Genomic DNA, 19,164 nt, shown 5'->3' with positions numbered 1-19,164 from the left:
ACATTCAGTTGCATGTTATGTTTTTTAAACATCAAAACACGACACAAATAAATAAATTTATCATCGAAAACCTTATAAATCAAACATTCATGGTTAAAGAAATTATATATTTTATGTGTACCTATAATTGGGGAAAAACAGAATTATCATTTGTATATTATATTTACCTTATTATTATTTTTTTAAAGAAATCGTTAGATGTTTTAATCGTCTCTGATTAACAGGAGATACGCTTAACATCATTGGAGGTCATACGAAGGAAACGTAAATTAACAGATTAAATAAATTGCCTATTCAATTTATTTTTTAATATATCGTATAAATATATACGTATTCGTTTGTTAAATATCGAAAATAAAATTGAGTATTATATTGAGTAAAGAATTTTAACCGTATTCCAACTTTAATTATTGCTAAACAAAAAAATTAACAGTCTCTGGAACAGCTATAATGTCATAAAGAACACAACAGCAGATTTTGCTGCTTCATATCGATTATAATAGCGACTTTTGCTGCTGTGGCTGGTATATTCATTAGTATATATATATATTACAGTTAGTATTCTTTCTCGGTTAATATTACTTTTGTCTGGCAACACAGTTAAGAATAATTTTGACATTGACATGGGTTACGTTAGGTCAGTTTTATTTCTGTTAGCGCGTCATCTGTACTACACGACAGTATAGTACTAAGACATACATTCTATGCAGTCAGATGGCACACTTACGAAAATAAAACTAACCTAACTTAACATTTATTTTCGAATAGATGCTTTTAACAAATTTTGTCAATTTACTTTTGATCGGGATAAAGTACTGACTGTTAATATAAACAAGCATGTCTAATTGGATAAGTCTCCGAAAAAAACGAAAATAAAATAGAAATATAATATGATTGTATTAAAGTAATACGTACATAATTTTATTAAATATATAAATAAGATTTTTTCAAATTGATCTGATGTCGGAAAATAATTCTATTGTACTATGAATACAGACAATCATTAATCTTTAATTTATTTGTATACTAGATCGCCTTATTTGGAGAACACAATAAGCAAGTAAGCCAGACACAAGGACGTTCTAAAATACATGCACATATATGACGTACAATTTTCTTTGTTAAAACTAACGTTTATTAATTGATATAGTGTATTGTGCGGAATGTTTAATTTTATTTATTTAATATAAATAAGTAATTAGATTTTACTTAAAAGCCACTAAATTCATAAATATCTGCAGTATAAATAGTTACAAGGTGAGTTCCGTTAGTAAATAAGGATGAAACAAAAAGTATACAATATCTACCTAATAAAACGTACATAGATATCTGTATATATGTATATATTTTCATTGTAACATATGAGAAAATGTGGATGTGTGTTACGTTTCGTTGAAATGGACAAGAATCGAAATCCTATTTATTTTTGATAAAGTAAGTCGAGATAGCCCAGTGGTAAGAACGCGTGAATCTTAACCGATGAACGTGGGTTCAAACCCGGGCAAGCACCTCTGAATTTACATGTGCTTAATTTCTGTTTATAATTCATCTCGTGCTTTTCGGTGAAGGAAAACATCGTGAGGAAACCTGCATGTGTCTAATTTCATCGAAATTCTGCTACATGTGTATTCCACCAACCCGCACTGGAGTAGCGTGGTGGAATAAGCTCCAAAAACCTTCTCCTCAAAAAGGGAGAGGAGGCCTTAGCCCAGCAGTGGGACATTTACAGGCTGTTACTGTTACTGAAAAAAATATATTTAAAAACAAGATTTTATATACAACATTTGGAGTAGCATATATTTCAATTCTTTACCGTTAAGGAGTTCCATCACTTGGAGCCTATCCAGAATGAATTTCAACTACGTAGGATAAGAGGAAGTGCCTCTAATTCAGGAAAAATTTGAAGCTTCAAAGATTTGACCCAAACATACATATTTAATTATACAGCACACACAGCCTGACGTCATTAATCTGCAAATTGTATTTCATAATTATAAATGATCAATCCGATTATTAATAATCCAATAATAATGAGCATTGGCGTGAATAGAAATAAATAATTGAGAATATCCTATTTTATCACATTTAGCTAGTTCGGTAGTTTTAATTATATTTCTATATGAAATAAAAAAACAAATAATAAATATCTACTTCAGTATAGTTTCAGATCGTGTTATATAAAATATCCTTGCATTATAAGAAAGATTTTTTTTAAATCAATTCATATAAATCGAGAGAAATTTGAAGAATGGACCTTATCTGAACATAAGATTGACGTTGAAGGAAACTTTCGTGGGGAAACTTGTGTTAAAATATCTATCTATTTTCTTACACGCACTGGATCTGTAGTACAATAATCACCATCTTCTTCAACGCTCCAATAGCTCCTTACAGAGAGAAGTTAATTCTCTCTGTAAGGAGCTACGGATTTTGCCCAGCCGTGGATCATTTCAAGGCTGTCATTGTGATGTAAAAAACCATTCTGAAAAAAATAATAAAAAAATCATCATCATTTTTTAATTATCTAAATGAAAAATTAATTGAACGTTAATTTTACAGATAAGAAAAATACAAACCAATCATACAACTTGCCACTCCTCTCGACTCAAGTTTCATCTACCGGTGTTACTTCGATCGTGGGTGTGGCTGGCGTGCCGAAGCCGGTCACCAAACAAACTGTAATACTGACTTATCAACCACAGCAATACCTGACACAGGTGAGTTATGAAAGCTATTACTTATATCATTTTTATTCAAACAGGCAAATGTTCTACATATGTAACACATGTATAGATCATATTTAAGGATTTACAACATTCCACGAGTGAGATACGAAATGAATTCTTACAGAATAGTACGAAGACGTAAACCAATACAAAAAGTTTTATCAAAATTTTGACTTCCAAAATGAACACTAAACAAATCAAATAATTCTTTATTCAAGTACGGTTATAAGCGCACTTTTGAATCGTCGTTAATAATTATAGTACTGATCAATATTGCAAATCTATTACGAAATAAGTTTGGCACTCGATTCTAGATCCAATAGTAAAATGCTGAAAACCGCCTAACGGTATTAAATTTGGGTTAATTTAAAAATGTATTTGTGCATGCCAGTATTAATAACTATAACTATTGTATGCGATGTCACAAATCATATAACAGTGCGCGTTCAATTTCTACGTCGATTATAGCTATTTTTAAAGAATAGTTCCTCTTTATACTGTAGTTGTGATAAGGCATCAAAGCCGCAATAATATAAAAAAGCGAGTTTACTCAATTAGGTCATCAGAACTATGGTCAAGACTAAACATATGTTTGAACATAATTGGTTTATCGTAATGACGTTAAGTATCTTAGCCTTGGCAATGGTTTTCCACTCGTTGTATTTTTTCTGTAAGTCTAAGAATTTTTTTTTATGACATGCCAATAAAACAAAATGTGTGATAAGTTTTCTTTACCAAAAATGGGTGTAGTGTGTTTTATTTTGGACACGTTTTTAGTAAGATGGTACTGCAATCCATGATTGGTAAAGGTTTATTTTGCAGAACCAACTTCCATACAACAGAAGTTTCATACTCTGTCTTCCACTAAAAAATCTTGACGGATAAGTTCAGTAAAGTTTTACTCGTCGTTATCTGTATTTTAAACCCAAGATCTCGGAGTCTGCAGCCTTAAATAACCAAAATTAATATCCATAAAAGAACCAATAATGTTATTCCATAGCGGTTTGGCTAATATATCACTGAATTTGTCCTGATACATACCTATGTATACACCTATATTATATATATACCTATATAAGTATAGTATATATACCTATATAAGGTTTTTATTTTCATTATAAAGAAAAATAATAACTCTACAATCAAATATGATAAAAATAATTTAAATCTTAAGAGTGTAAGTGTCCTTGTTCTATTTCCAAAAATAATTACCTTTTATCTGATTTAAATATACATTCGTATATTTCTCCAGTAGAAGAAGGAGCAATTTCATTATAGAATACATCACAAAGAATTTCTCCCTTATTCAGGAAACACGAAAGCCTCATAGATCTGAAACGCCCAGCCGAGCGACTTCACTCCCTCGGAGCCAAAGTATTGATCCTCAAAAGCCACCGGGGAAATATACATTCCAAACAAACCAACTGCCGAGACCGCAGTACCCCTCTGTAAAGAACATCGATGCAAAAACCACAAAACAAGTAAGATTATATTTACTTCATAACGACAGATAAAAAAATAATACAAACGAGTTATTAACTATGTAGACAAGAATAAAATATATCCCAAAAAATATTTAAAATTTGTTGATATCAATAATGATATTTTATAATATACATAATTGTAGACTGCTTTAGGGCGAAATTCATTGCAAATTACTAAGAACTGTTTGTTTTTATTTATATTTTTAACAACATTATTAATTTATGTCTAAATATAGGCTATTAAAACTTCTTCAAAATATTATCAAATAGACATTATAGTAAAGGCATATTATTACTCTTACCTTACGTTGAATTAATTTGCTTTCATTGACTATCATCTTCAGAGACTTAAAAATTCTCAAGATACATGGTACGCGAAAGTAGTCTTTAAAAGATGAAAAAAGAAGCGTTTTTTCTATGAAGTGTGAAGTAGGTCATCCTTCATCTATTTCAGGGCTGTTGGTTTTGAAACCCGTGCCGTTAGCTTAAAATATCACTGCATAGTGCATTCGTATGTAACACACGAGACAAGATTCGAAAGATAATGGACACATGATAAATTTCATAATTATAAATACGATGAGTGATAAGAATTGATGCATAAATATGATTTTTGAAATTAGAAAAAAAAATTACCAATGTTATTTTTTAAATAAATTTATTGGAAATATATTAAATAAAAAGTATTCGCCGCAATTTTAGCAGCAGAAAGTTAATTCGATCTAATCGATAAAAACGTATATTTTAATGTGATAAAGTGAAACATCTTTAAACGGATTGATTAAATTTTGTAGTTAAGGCGTAGATGAAGGGAGGATGAAGCCTCCTTAAAATCATAAGCTTGCAAAATTATTTTTGTGCTCTAAGGACGTATTTATGTATTAAAGCTTAGTCCGGCTTAAAGATCACGAAATTGCCATTTATATAATACGTAGTTCTTTTTTGTTGATTAAAAACGTGTAATAGTTGAAAACAATATTATTATTAGTCGTAATTATTGTATTATTATATTGTTTTCTAAACAAATAATATTATTCACATGAGGTAATAAGAGATTGTAAGCGCGAGTTACGTATTTTCTTACTCCTTCACGTTGTTTAGTAATTGAATGACCTCTTTTCATTAGAATTAATTGTCCGTGTACTTACAGTTGCTTTAGAGTAAGACAGAATATGAACTAATGAACACGTGTAATTATTTGTTAGACAAATATACAGCGAAGTTATTTTAAAAATCGTTATTAAAATCTGGTAATGAAATACTAGATTCAAGTTTTAGTGTGTGTGTTTTTTTGTATCGTGAGATAAATCTTACGATATACGTCAAGTTTATGTTGAGCTGAGCTGCTACATCTTCACAAAGGTACATTTGGCTGTCGTATATTGTATCGATGTGCTGTCTCTCGTATTTATGTTATGTTTCTTTAAAATACGACCTCAGATATGGTTAATATTTTATATTTATATTGTGTTCGAAAGTGCAGTGAAAGTTATAATTGTAATGTTATATGTTTTTATACGTTCCAGGTTGTGAATAACACAAGAAAGGCCGGCGCTGTCGACGGATGGAGAGAAGGTACTAAATTTGTTTATTAAATTTGTAATTGATATTTTAAAAAATGGAACATTAAATATAGAATAATGATATGATACGACATATACGCAAATATTTAAATAACAAAAAATCTTTAAACGTTATTCGAAGATATGACTCTATTTAATTTTCATCATAATATAATAAATAATATTAATTTCAATTATTTATAAATAACATATAAAAACGATGTTTTTTACGAATTATAAAATATTATACTATGTGAAAAAGGGCGTTCCTTTATGTACCACGGTTCCAGTCACTAATTAAGGTAATACAGTATACAATTTAATTGTCAGGTGCAGGTTCCGCAGTATCCGCGGATTCGGGTGTATGGACAGGGGGTGAAGGGGAACTTTCGCCGCGCTCTCGTCGCCGTCCACGCAACCTGGAGATGGTGATGCGGGGCTCGCATAGCTTCCACCTGAGAGAACTACAAGTCGCTGATCTGGATATAATGGGTGAGTCATCATCAAACTAACAAACACAAAATTAACCGAATTTTAAATAGTTACCTAATTTATTTTAATGAAGTACGAAAATAATGCATTTTCATTTAATTTGAAAACCATGTTACTTCCCATTTTCATGTTCTATTCTTTATTCCATGGCTACACTATGTCAGATTTCATTACGATCGTTTGAAATGTTTAATCTTGAGTTAAAGGAGCTTCTCAAATATGATAGGTATACGTATAGCTATTTTGGCTTTTTCATCAACAGATGATGCATTAGCTTTCTAAAAGTATTGCTAATTAGACAAGTCGTTTTTTTTTTGTTATATATAATTTTTACTTCTATAACTACCTCACTTAGCTTATCGTGTATCGAATTATTTCCAAAAACATGTTCCTATTTATTATTATAACAAGAAAACGCGAACGACACAATACACTCGTCGGCAAGTTTTTGTGCTTCATATGGAAATATTCCACTCAAATTTAATCATGAAATTTTACATTAATCGATCTTAAAGATTTAATTTAAAAATATTTGTTGCAGATGAAGCTGTCGTAACCGGTCACGCAGTCATTCCTCTGCCGAAACTACCAAGTTTATTCAATGAAGAATCATCCCCTGATTGCGAGGAGCCGTTGACGCCACCATCGCCAGTTCTTATTGAATCTAAACCCATACTCGAATCCACCCAGAGTCATTCCCCTATGTCCACGTTAGAACGCTATAGAAATAGAACCAGACCGAGTAGAATTCAAATCAATGAATACAAAGATGAAGAAAAGTTCGTTTTGGACAGAGCTCAACCTGAAATATTAGATAAGCAGGTAAATACTTTCAATAATTTTAATTGATTATATTCAAAAACTGAAATTACAAGCGTTTCAATTTAGTTCCAAGTTATTTATTCTAAAATTATCGAATGAAAATTTTCCTAATTAAAAATAACTTATTTTAAATCTACATTTGCTATTTCAGAAATCATTTATTAAATCCTCAAGTGGTGTGGCGTCCCCAGCAGTAGATTCCAGTAAGGAATCCAGTCCGTCTTGCAAAAGTGAGGCTAGCCATTTCAATAGTAGCACCTGGCAAAGTCATGCTGCTGGTGAAGCAATGGCTACTCGGTAAGTCTAATATTGAAAACTTTATCGGCAAGCAAATCAATTATAAAATCAAAATTAGTCTTCAGAATTAGTAGTATAGTTATTGTAACGAACAAGTAAATTTTTCCGTATCAGATCTCAAGACGACGTATCCCTCGCACTGAGTGTATCTAGCTGTGAAGACGAAAAATCTAAACTTGAAGCAAAGCAACATGAAATTGACGACGCAAAAGTCCCAACGAAGACTATAGTTATAGCGGACGAGCCGCCAGTTCCTCACCCTCTACTGATGAAATCGTTGACACTGAGTCAACATGATTCTCTTCGTGGAACTATGATGGGTTAGAATAAATTATGAAAACGAGTTTTTGCCTTCAGAAACTGGATATTTTTCGTCCCTTAATGTATACTATAATAGTTTTTTTAACAAATTTAATTTTGCCTTTATTAATTAGTTATACACGATCTCTTGTCATATTCGTAACATCAAAAGATATCCAGTGGTATTTCACTATATAATTAAAGACTTTTTTAAGTGATATTATATCAAATATATATATATATATATATATATATATATATATATATATATATATATATATATATATATATATATATTATTTTTTGATTATCTTATCTTAAGTGATGTCTAATACATGACCATTTCCGCATACTAAATTCAATTTTTGATTCAGGTTCAATGACAAGTTCGAACTACAGCACGACTAGCACATGCACAAACCAGAGCGCAGATCACAATCTGACGCTCACTCTAGAAGAATCTAAATTTGATATGTCCGCTTTAGAAACTTCTACCCAAAGTCTTCTAGACGACGAAACATCACCAGCAGATAGTTTGATATCCTCAACGAGCACTAGTGATTCTAATAATGATTTGCACGTTGAAAAGGATGTACCATCAATATCTAGTGCTTATCAAACAGCCAATACTAAAACGAGGACTCCTGACCCCATAGTGGAGGAGGACGATAGGGTGGATGGTGAAATTCTGCAACCAGTAATAGAAATGAGGTAAGGATTTCATGATATTTAAATTATACCATTTTACATTTACATAAAATCTAGAACCACCTGCTGTACATAAAACATGTAAGGATATAGGATGATATTAATTTGTATTTGTGTAAAATACTGTCTAATTGATCCTTTTTTTTTTCTATTAAAAACTTTTCATAATTCTATCTTAATTTAAATAATTTTCTGCAATTGAATTCTCAATGATTGTATTTGAATTTATAGCAATGATGGTACTGGTAGAAGTGACAGTGGTAGCAAGGATACTACACCACCCTCCCCCGGAACACCTACCCACGCGTCGGGTTCATTGTCATTATCTGATGGAAGGGACTTCTTTGACGATGAAATTGCAGATCAACCAGCGTTGTTATTCAGAAGTAAGCACTTTGTATTATCTAAGTGTCATGGTATAATCGGGGAAAACATTAATTGAATTAGCAAATGGGCTGGACTTTCTTTCGTTTTTTTTTTTATAATTTAGGTAGGTGGACGGACAGATGGGTCACCTGATGGTAAGTGGTCACCACCTTCCTTGGGAACTAAGATTTTATGTCCCTTGTGCCTGTACTTACACTGGCTCACCCACCCTTCCAACCGGAACACAAGAATACTATTAGTATTGATTGTTATGAGTGGGTGGCTCGTATGGGTACAAACTTACACAAAGCTCTACCACCAAGAATTTTTTTCTTTATAATACTTTCTCCAAAAGCGGTTTGTCCGTGCCTTTGGTTCTCTTCTATTGTTTTGTTTGACGTTATATTTTGATATTCCTGCATGTTTTTATTTCCTTATAACATAAAATCTAAATTTAGTAACTTAACGATCCAGATGGTTTCGTAATATATATAGTATAAATGTAATTCAGGCACTTGTATAAAGTATGTTATTTTAATAAATTGTTTATTCTTTATTGTAGAAAATAATCAAGGAAGTCCTTCCGTCAAAAGAGTAGATTCTGATACTAAGCAACCGAGGAGATCGAGGGAGCACATAATGTCGAGTCCACAAACTCAAAGAAGTCGGAAATGTAAGCAAATAATTATAGTGATTTTAGAATTTATTAGACTTGTATTTGTGGTCACATCCCAGCTACATTACATGAAATTTGTAAACTAGATTATAATTATCCTACTTACTCATCCATACTTACTATTTCTTTTCCAATGAATTCACTTACCAATAAAAACTAAAACGTAATTAAAGAATATTATAATTATATTATGTTTATTTATGCTTTCTTTCTTCTTTCTATTGTTTCTCTCCTCTACCGGATGCGTGGATGAGTGTGATCACTGTTTTAACGATAAGACCGCCTCTTCTACATCTTTCTTGTTTGTTATTTATGTTTAATTTTTAGTATTTGTATTTTTTTGGAAGAGTATGTTAGTGTTAGATTTCTCTGTTGCGAATACATTTGGTACAAATATAGATTTTTGATAGAAATATCAACTTTTACGAAGCTTTTACAAACACTTTAAATGCCCGGTTTTTATATTTAACGAATCGTTATCATACATACATAACTTATAGTATGTGGGCTACGAGTAATGTCAATAAAGTCATTATACGTCACATACTTCGAAAATTTCGAAAGGTTTTTTGTAGGGAAGTTTTTGAGTACGCCTTGAAGACAATTCTGTCATTCGTATTCAATGGAATTTTACAGTATAAAATCGAATGTAAAGTTTCGAAAAAAATTATTCATTCATTTGAGAAAAAGACTAATTACATAATCAACTGTATACATTTATAATAATGTACTATTTTTTGCTACCATTGTTCTGTCTGTTATGTAAAATATTTTGTTGATTTTTTGCAATGTTAGGTAGGAAGTACGTAGGAAGTATAAAATCATGCCGACTGAGATCTTTACTGACGTGCGCCGCATAAACCAAAAGAGTTATATATATTACGATATAAACATTTTATGTAGAGCCTTTTTTTAGCCGTGCGTAGCTGGGACATCATCATCTCAAGTTCTTTAATATAAAATTAATTATATTGTATCTGTATATACTAAGTAAAGATCATGGTTACGTAAAAAATACTTAGATGTTTTATTATATCAAACAGGTGGTCGTAACCCGGCAACAGAGCGAACACCATCTTTAGATACGCTGTCAAGCCTAGCCTCTGATGATCTGATGATGGACAATGACTTAGCACAATCCATCACGAGCTTGCAAAGTGTAGACGATTATATTGAAAGGTAAGCAAACATTTATTAACAACGTTTAACAGGTATATTGATGTTTATTATTATTATGTAATATACTATATGATATATACATTTTTTTTTCTTAATTAACCATTGGTATTATATAATGCAAAGACCCAAATGCTATGGTTAAAAATATAATACCAACTTGTTCGATAACTAAATTTAAATATATTAAATGAACAGAATGTATGATTGTAATAATTATTATAGAAAATCAAAAAAAAAATCTAGATACTTATTGTAATGTGTCCATACTATATAATACATACCAAATTGTTTTTTTTTTATCATTTTTTGATGCAGCAAGAAGCAGATATATTCGAAAAATATTTAGAACTTTTCTGACTAGTATTATTTCATTTAAAAAAGGTACCTTCTAATTCAGCAACGCTTTTATGTCGTTTCAATAAATTCGCCATATTAATTACATTTATAAGTAAATATTATACACGTTTAATTTTTAAAGTAAATAGTTTTAAACATCAATTATTCATAAATGTAATTAGTGTTAATTGAATAGTAAATTAATACATAAATTTACTTACTCATTTATTATATTAATTAAACTTACGTAAAGCGGACCAAATCCAAACAAAGTATTGTAAATATTACGTAAAATAATAATTGTGACGGAACTGCTATAACTTCTCAGCGAAGAAATTATCATGATTACCTACACTCTGATCGGAGACATGATTAAGTTTCTTTCGATTATCTTTTTAACATAATGGTGTAAGATTAAATCAATGAAATGATGAGTCGTGTTCTTTAACTCTTCAAGCTTGAGTACGTTTGGATTAGGAAGTTAGGACCATCTCATGTTCAAGCTATGTGATTATAGAACGTAATTGTACTTGGAACAATAAAAGTGTATCTTGGGTCACGTAATTTTTCTATCATAGACATTGTTACATTCTCATTTTAAACATTGTCAGTTGTTAATCAAAATAAACTGTTTTGATTCTTAATATATGAGATTAAGTGATTTGGTAATTTTCAAATTATAATGATATCTATTATATGATATTTCAAATTGAGATTTATTATGTAACAAGTAAATTCATTACTTTTAAAATAATGTTAAATATTAAGGGAATTTTAAAACATGGCGTAACATAAAATTTAATATAGTTATAAATTCAAAATTTACATTTTTTTACAATTTTTAGGTGGGCAAAAAGATAATTAAGTTTCATTTATAATAACAGGTTGGATAGCTCGCTTCGAAGCGGCCTGAATTCTCTCGATGAACGACAATTACGACAAGAGCTGTCAACATCTAAGACAGCTGTCCGTCAATGGAGCCAACTACTGGAGAAGAACAACATGCTCGACCGGCAGCTGGCGGCGATGGCACAAGGAAAGACCGCGCCTGACTCGCTCACTGGCAGCACCACGAGCTTAAGCAATATTGGGTAAGTACAACTTCACAATAGTAGAAAACATATACCACATGTAAAAATGAAGACGGTGCTTGAAAAACCACAACATCCAGCTGCAATACTATTTGGTAGGTAAAAAAGTCATTAAGGAAGAACATCTTCTTTAAGATTGACCAGATTTTCTGTGATATTTCATCTATAGACACATTTAATGAGAGACAAGTGTCTTCTCTTTTCATGTCATTCTTCATATAATTTCAGCATTTTTGGATTAATCTATTGCCTCTAGTAGTAGTCAAATTCAGAAGTTAAAAAAATAATTGCAATAAAAATACATAATAAATCGCAAGAAATATTTTTCGTTACATCAGTTAAATAATATAACAGAGGTAGATAGTAGTTAATAATGAAATTGCTTTTAAAATAAACTATTCTTGTACGTTCTCTTTTAAATATAACGTGGATTAAAAATGCAATTTCAAATTAATTGTTTTCAGTGAAACAGCGTAACGATTTCTCTTGTTATGTTTTATATCATACCGGCATTGTTAGTGCAGAAGGTCGTATGTAAAAAATAAGTTCCAATTTCAAACAATTAAGTCGTAGCATTATTAATTTCATTCTAAATTATATGAAAATACAATTTTCTATTTCTATATATATTTTCTAGTAAAATATAGTAAATAAAAAATCATTTTAATATAGTCTCCGATAGTACCTGTAGCCTATTCCAATCGCAGAAAGAGCAGGAATAAAGAAAGCTTAAATTACATCTTGCATGCGATTTATGCTCTCAGTTAAATATATTTCTGTTTATAATACAACACAATTCCAAATATCTCCATCGTATATCTACTTTAATTTTACTTCCAAAGTTCCGATAACAGCTTTGCTGACATTCAACTCGCCATTTTTTCACGCATACGTAATGAATACTTTAATTTTACTTTACTTAGCCACCACAGATTGAAGAACTCAAACAATTATATCATGTCAAAATTGTTTATTTAACATTTAATTGTGATTGGAATAGCCTATATGTATAAACAAATTTACATACGATCTTTCACATCGACAGACGCAGTAAGTATTGTCAGTGTGAAATCTATTGTTAGTGATATTTGTTGAAAATAACCTGAAAGTAGTAAACAAGATAACACACTCACAAAGGTGATACTACGAACTCTGAAAATCAAACAATTGATATTTAACAATCATCATGATCAAACAATGATAATACTAATGTTAAGTTAATTATCCGAGAAAGAATAACGGTAAAATTGATAAATATCATCAGATGTTAACGTTAAAAATTTCTCATGAATATTGCTAATGATCTTTTCATCGATATAATGACAATTGCGCGTAATACTTTACACAGAATCAGAAAGCTAAATTTTAAACAACGTAAGTATTTTAACTAAACTTAAATATTTATTGGCGTTTTTACTACCTAAAGTAATGTAGCACTTACCTTAGTTCTTGATATAGAATACCACTAACGAATTTCCTTCTTTCAAATATCGACTTTGCTTTTTACTTTGTTCTTAATAAAAAAAAGATATATTACAAAACATAACAATTGAATAATCCACATATTTCACCTTAAATATAATATTGTTATGAACGGTGATTGAACTAATAAACTATTTTTTTTTGTAATGAAATTGGAATGCAAAAACGAATGTTTACAAAACAGTCTCTGATATTTCAAAAACAGTATTCGCGTGATTGATCACAATAGAAGTCATGGTTAAGTAACATATTGTGCAGCATACTGTTGCTTTTGTATTTGGTTACAAATTAAGAACAAAGGTATATAAAGACGGTCGTTATTCTAAAACTGTGGGTATTCATTTGACCTCCATTTTAATTGACAATAGATGTTACACAACAATAGGAATAATTCTGTAGCGTCTTGAGACCGACCTCACCGATATATCTATTGTGCACGATGTACTCCGAACCCTGCTTTTAAATGACTTACTTATTATATTTGCATATTATGGTAAATTTATCAGGTTTATGTCATCAGATCAAAAATAAATATTTAATCAAATACATTAATCTTATTGAACTTTGAAATTGACTTTTGAGCTCTTAAGGAATTTCATTAATCTAATAAATTATAGTAACAATGGCTTCATCTGTAGGTCTACTATGTCTAGTTTTATCACAGGAAACAAAAGGGTTTATTTTATTTGACATAAACGATTATGTCATATGTAACTTCCTCAGAGATGTGGACGGTATATTGTCATTAAGCATAATTGTCTAAAACCAATGTTTCGTATGTACATTATTTAAGATTCCTGCCATTTGGCTTCTTCAAAATTTGAAACAATTCTAAATTTGTTTGGATACATCATTTGCCATTCATAATTTGTTTTGTAATAATTTAATGCTCACCTTGTTTTGAGAAAACATCCTTGCGATATTTGTAAAGCATCGTGTATTATTAAATGTGTTTTATACTATATTGACAATTTTACTAGGTAAGAAAAATTGTTTCAAAAATACTTTATATCACATAATTTATTTAAAATGTTGTTAAATTTTAATAAATTCATATTACGTATATAAAAATACAAGTCATTGGTTAAACTATAAAACAATGAAACACCTAAGAAGAGATCGAAAAATAAACGCACTTACAAATAATTTTTATTTTAAAGAAGGCACCTTAACAATCTTCTAGTACATCCAATCGAACTGTTCAAGGTGTACTTATTAGCACAATAAGATAAATAAATATGGATATTTATGTTTTTAGAAAGAGAACCACGTGCCACACTGAAAACGCACTAATAAACACCCTTACTATGTAGTACATGCTCTTTTGCAAAGTTTTGGCAAATTAACAAAATAAACCGAGTTCTATTAACACCATTTTAAATTAAAATTTGAGGTGAATTAATTGAGAGTGACTGTTTAGAAATAAGTTTCGCAAGAGAAATTTCACGTTCCGCGCCCCGATTTTCAAGGTAAATTTTACGGTGAGCTTTGTGTCGAAAGGTCCTTGCTCTATGTGGTAATCCGATAAAGCGATGCAGCTGGCTCTGCTTGTTTCGGTTCATCTCACCCGCCTGCGCCCGCGTGCCATGAATCGTGAATTGTGATGTTAGTCTGTGATGCGTCGCGCGCGCGAGTGTACGCCGCGAGTACTGATCTTTAAGCCGCGTGCGCGATAAGTACGATCGAACTAATCTCCGATACACCGGTCGTTGAACGCCGAAATTTGAACTCGAATAGTTATTAGTGTAATTAGATTAATTTGACTTTACCGTACCAAGTATATGTTCCTAGGGAACTCGTGGCATACGTAATTACATTAGTTTCGTTTTATTGGATTTGTGTTTTGCCGGTACATTTTTTTTAAACAATATATTTAAGCTCTTATGCATAAAGTTCATTGACATTTATACTACATTTTTTTATTAGAAATATTGCACTATCGTTTTGATAACTTATCACCGGTGTTTTCCTCTACAACGTTGTTGTGTTTATTAACAATATATAGGGTAGTTCATAATGTGTCAGCATCAAATACGTGAAACAATTTCTTCAATAACATATACCTACTCTAAGAACATTTTAAAAGTAATTTATTTATATTACATCACTAAAAAGACTATAAACATAGATATAATAAATTTGTTATTTCCTGCGAGCTATCCCAAACAGCTGCTCTTTAGGCACAGCTGTTTTGAAGTCAAAGGAATCTCTTGTGTTCAGGGATTTATTTACGTCTTTTTTTTCGAATGGTTATAAAAGGTTGCTTTCAAGTCGAATGTGTTACAAAAGAAATTATATATCCTCGTTTTAATTACAAATTAAATCACGTTTGAGAATGTACTAAATGCGTGTTCTATCATTTGTTGACATAGGTTTTCAATACTTGGTCTATTAAAACTTAATATTTGATTAAATAATCGTATTACTAAAGTAAGTTAAATCTGAAATCATTTAATGTTGTTCATATCTACTGGTGGTAGGGCTTTGTGCAAGCTCGTCTGGGTAGGTACCACCCACTCATCAGATATTCTACCGCAAAACAGCAATACTTGATATTGTTGTGTTCCGGTTTGAAGGGTGACTGAGCCAGTGTAATTACAGGCACAAGGGACATAAAATCTTTGTTCCCAAGGTTGGTGGCGCATTGGCTATAAGCGATGGTTGACATTTCTTAGAATGCCAATGTCTAAGGGCGTTTGGTGACCACTTACCATCAGGTGGCCCATATGCTCGTCCACCTTCCTATTCTATAAAAAATATATATATATATATATATATCAACAAGTACTAACTCCACTTCAAAATATTTGTTCTCACCAAAACAATTATAATATTCAATCTTAAATATCTACACTTTTATGAGATATAATGTGTCAATCATGAAACCACTTGACAAAAGACTTACTTGACAATTCAATTAAAATAAGTGAATAAATAATTAAATATTCTGCTTACCTTAAGGAGTATTTATATAAAACATGCGCTATATATACACTATGCGTCTCACGTTAAACAATATATTGTTTTGTTTTATCTGTAACGAGTTTGTGGTGTGTGGTGGGTGTGGTTTGAGTGTGGTTGATATCGCTACCCCTATTGTTGTCAAAGAACTCGTTGCTATAGTAATATTGAATAGCATCGCCAAACTTTTGAAGAAGTTTGGTGCAGAATAATTTCCCATAATAGCTAAATGATGTGTATTAAGTGTTCATTCCTTAAAAGTGACGGTATTGTGTAGTTAATTTTTATATAAACTTTTTTTTTTGCTATATTTTTAATAAAAACACACGCCGCGGGGAATTGTAGTGCGTTTTTTTTTGTAATTATGTAAAAAATGAAAACTACCTCGCTATTGTGTGTTCATTCGTTTCGTAATATATATCTTTTATTTATAATTAATTGTAAAATTCACACTGTTTTTAATATTATAAATGTGTGTTAGTCAAACATTAAATTTGATATTATAATTATATTATATTACTAAGGGATTGACTAAAAAGCATGGAGATAGCATTCGTTGATTTAATGCATGATGAATAATAAATTTAATTGTATTTGATAAACATACATATAAATTTGTGGAAAAGAGTCCCCTGCCGGTTCTATTCAGTAGAATATACATTTGGACCCACTGATAGCTTTATACTTTATTCAAATCTGTGTTATGAGCCTACTTGAAAAACGAATATTGATTTTAAACCTCTTAAGAAACTTATTTTTATAAACGTAACGAGTTATCAATAGCTTTACGCACAAGGTACAGGCATAGTTAATGAAAATAAAATAAAATATTATAACAAAACTCAATGACACTGCCATTGAGTGAGAGTTGTCTAATTTAATTCCGACTTCACTGTAATGATTATCAGACTCCGATTTTACATAATAATCACTTAATATTGCAATATAAATTTATGGCACAATAACACTTTAATAAATGCTTTCAACTTTATAACAGTTAAAGAATGTTCTCAAATCTCATAATATAACAAGATTTTAATCAAGTAATTATTTTCTTTATTCGTAAGTTTATTGGATTGCCTCTTAAATATTTAAAAAGTTTAACGCATTCGTCGATGTCTGTTAAAGACATATCGAAAATGGTTCATCTCTTTATCCGGTGATAAGTTATCAATTCCAATGCGATTTGTCATACAATTTTCGAGTTGTTCGCATGTAATAATATTTAAAACAATCCGTATTTCTTATTTAATAGAAATGTCTCCATACTAACTTTAAGAGTTATAGATATACTATTTAAACATTTTCTTTATTTAGAACTTACTAGCTATATATATATATATATATATATGTATCTTTAATCCACATTATAAAAATACTTTTTAAATGTATTTTTTTCAAAATTAATTCCATAACGAGTATTTATATTATTTTTTATAGTCGTTGAAATCGAATACCTGGGATATTCATAGAATATAATATTAGGTACAAATATTATTTTCATAATATTTCCAAAAGCCCCAGACATTCTTACCGTCGTGACCTTTAACTGTTTTCGGTAATATTATGGTCATTAAAGTTTATTAATGTCTTCTGTAGGCGTTAAGTCGCCTACAAGTAGCATATTTATATTTTAGGCTTTTTTGTAAAATGAGAAACGAAATATAAGCTTCAATATTATTCATGAACAAACACATTTTTTGCTTATAAAAAACTATAATCGAATAAAAATTTTAGGTTTAAAATTTTGTCACCTTACTTAGGTATTAGTATAATACGAAAACAGTAGACAGTGTTATAATTAAAAACAGTGAACTATAAAAAGTGCTGTGATGACGATGGAAAAGATGAATGCCGTGGCGGATAAGGAGGCACCCGTCAAAGGCATCGTGGCGCAAGTCGTCACCATGCTTAATGGCCAAGCACAAAGGTACTGCTATATTTCTCTCTTTTATGTTCATAATGCAGACCATCAGGTAAGGGGTCGCCTTTGCCTATAATAGAAATCGGATAAGTTGAAATAATTCCTTACACCTTCAATGCGTACCCAACAACAGGATGTACGATATCCCTTGTATGTAATAACACTGGCTCATTTACCCTTTAAATCGGTACACGGCAACACCGAGGATATTGAATACAAAAATAAATGAGTAGACATGATAAATACACTCTCAGGTGGGCCCTTTCACCGAGGAAACATAACCCTTCAACTATTTAAGCTTTTTAAATAAAAAAATATAAGAATATTTGATGATGACGACCTACCACTTGAAAGATCTTTTAAGTATATTTTAAAGGCAAATGTTAAACGTTTACTGCTCATAAGACTTAAGGGTTAAGTGACTACGTATGATACAAATTGATATTTTAATATGAAAAAATATTTGTGTATTGGACCGTTACTATCAGGTTCTGTTCAGGTGGCATACTGGAGATAGGGTGGGACGTGCAAGCTTGTCTGGGTAGGTACTACCCACTTATCAGAAATTTTACCCTAAAACAGCAGTATTTGGTATTATTGTGTTCTGGTTTGAAGGGTGAGTGAGCCAGTGTAATTACAGGCACAAAGGACATAACATTTTACTTCCCAAGGTAGGTGGCACATTGGCGATGTAAACGATGGTTAACATTTCTTACAATGCTAATGTTTATGAGCGTTAGTGACTTACCATCAGGTGT

The 19,164-nt window shown here is 30.7% G+C and overlaps 1 protein-coding gene across 10 annotated transcripts in view; it reads left to right on the top strand.

The window, feature by feature from the left end:
* LOC126769256 (uncharacterized) overlaps positions 1-19,164 on the top strand; it is an 80,767-nt gene that overhangs the window by 41,274 nt on the left and 20,329 nt on the right. For 7 of the 10 annotated variants that reach the window (XR_007669349.1, XM_050487911.1, XM_050487910.1 and 4 more), the window contains exons 5-16: positions 2,560-2,717; positions 4,037-4,207; positions 5,737-5,785; positions 6,103-6,264; positions 6,806-7,086; positions 7,238-7,383; positions 7,498-7,703; positions 8,058-8,394; positions 8,623-8,777; positions 9,320-9,430; positions 10,477-10,612; positions 11,833-12,039. Coding sequence is in view for 9 of the 10 variants with exons in the window: in XM_050487911.1 (XP_050343868.1) it covers positions 2,560-2,717; positions 4,037-4,207; positions 5,737-5,785; positions 6,103-6,264; positions 6,806-7,086; positions 7,238-7,383; positions 7,498-7,703; positions 8,058-8,394; positions 8,623-8,777; positions 9,320-9,430; positions 10,477-10,612; positions 11,833-12,039 (2,119 nt within the window). In the remaining variant the exon portion in view is untranslated. The remainder of the gene's footprint in view (positions 1-2,559; positions 2,718-4,036; positions 4,208-5,736; positions 5,786-6,102; positions 6,265-6,805; positions 7,087-7,237; positions 7,384-7,497; positions 7,704-8,057; positions 8,395-8,622; positions 8,778-9,319; positions 9,431-10,476; positions 10,613-11,832; positions 12,040-19,164) is intronic. The other 3 variants (XM_050487909.1, XM_050487915.1, XM_050487914.1) reach the window with 3 other exon arrangements.

This window comes from Nymphalis io, chromosome 6 (assembly GCF_905147045.1).
Source record: "Nymphalis io chromosome 6, ilAglIoxx1.1, whole genome shotgun sequence".
NCBI classification, from domain to species: Eukaryota; Metazoa; Arthropoda; class Insecta; order Lepidoptera; family Nymphalidae; genus Nymphalis; species Nymphalis io.
Note: the sequence above shows the minus strand (reverse complement) of the source record. Positions and strands in the feature narration are given on the sequence as shown.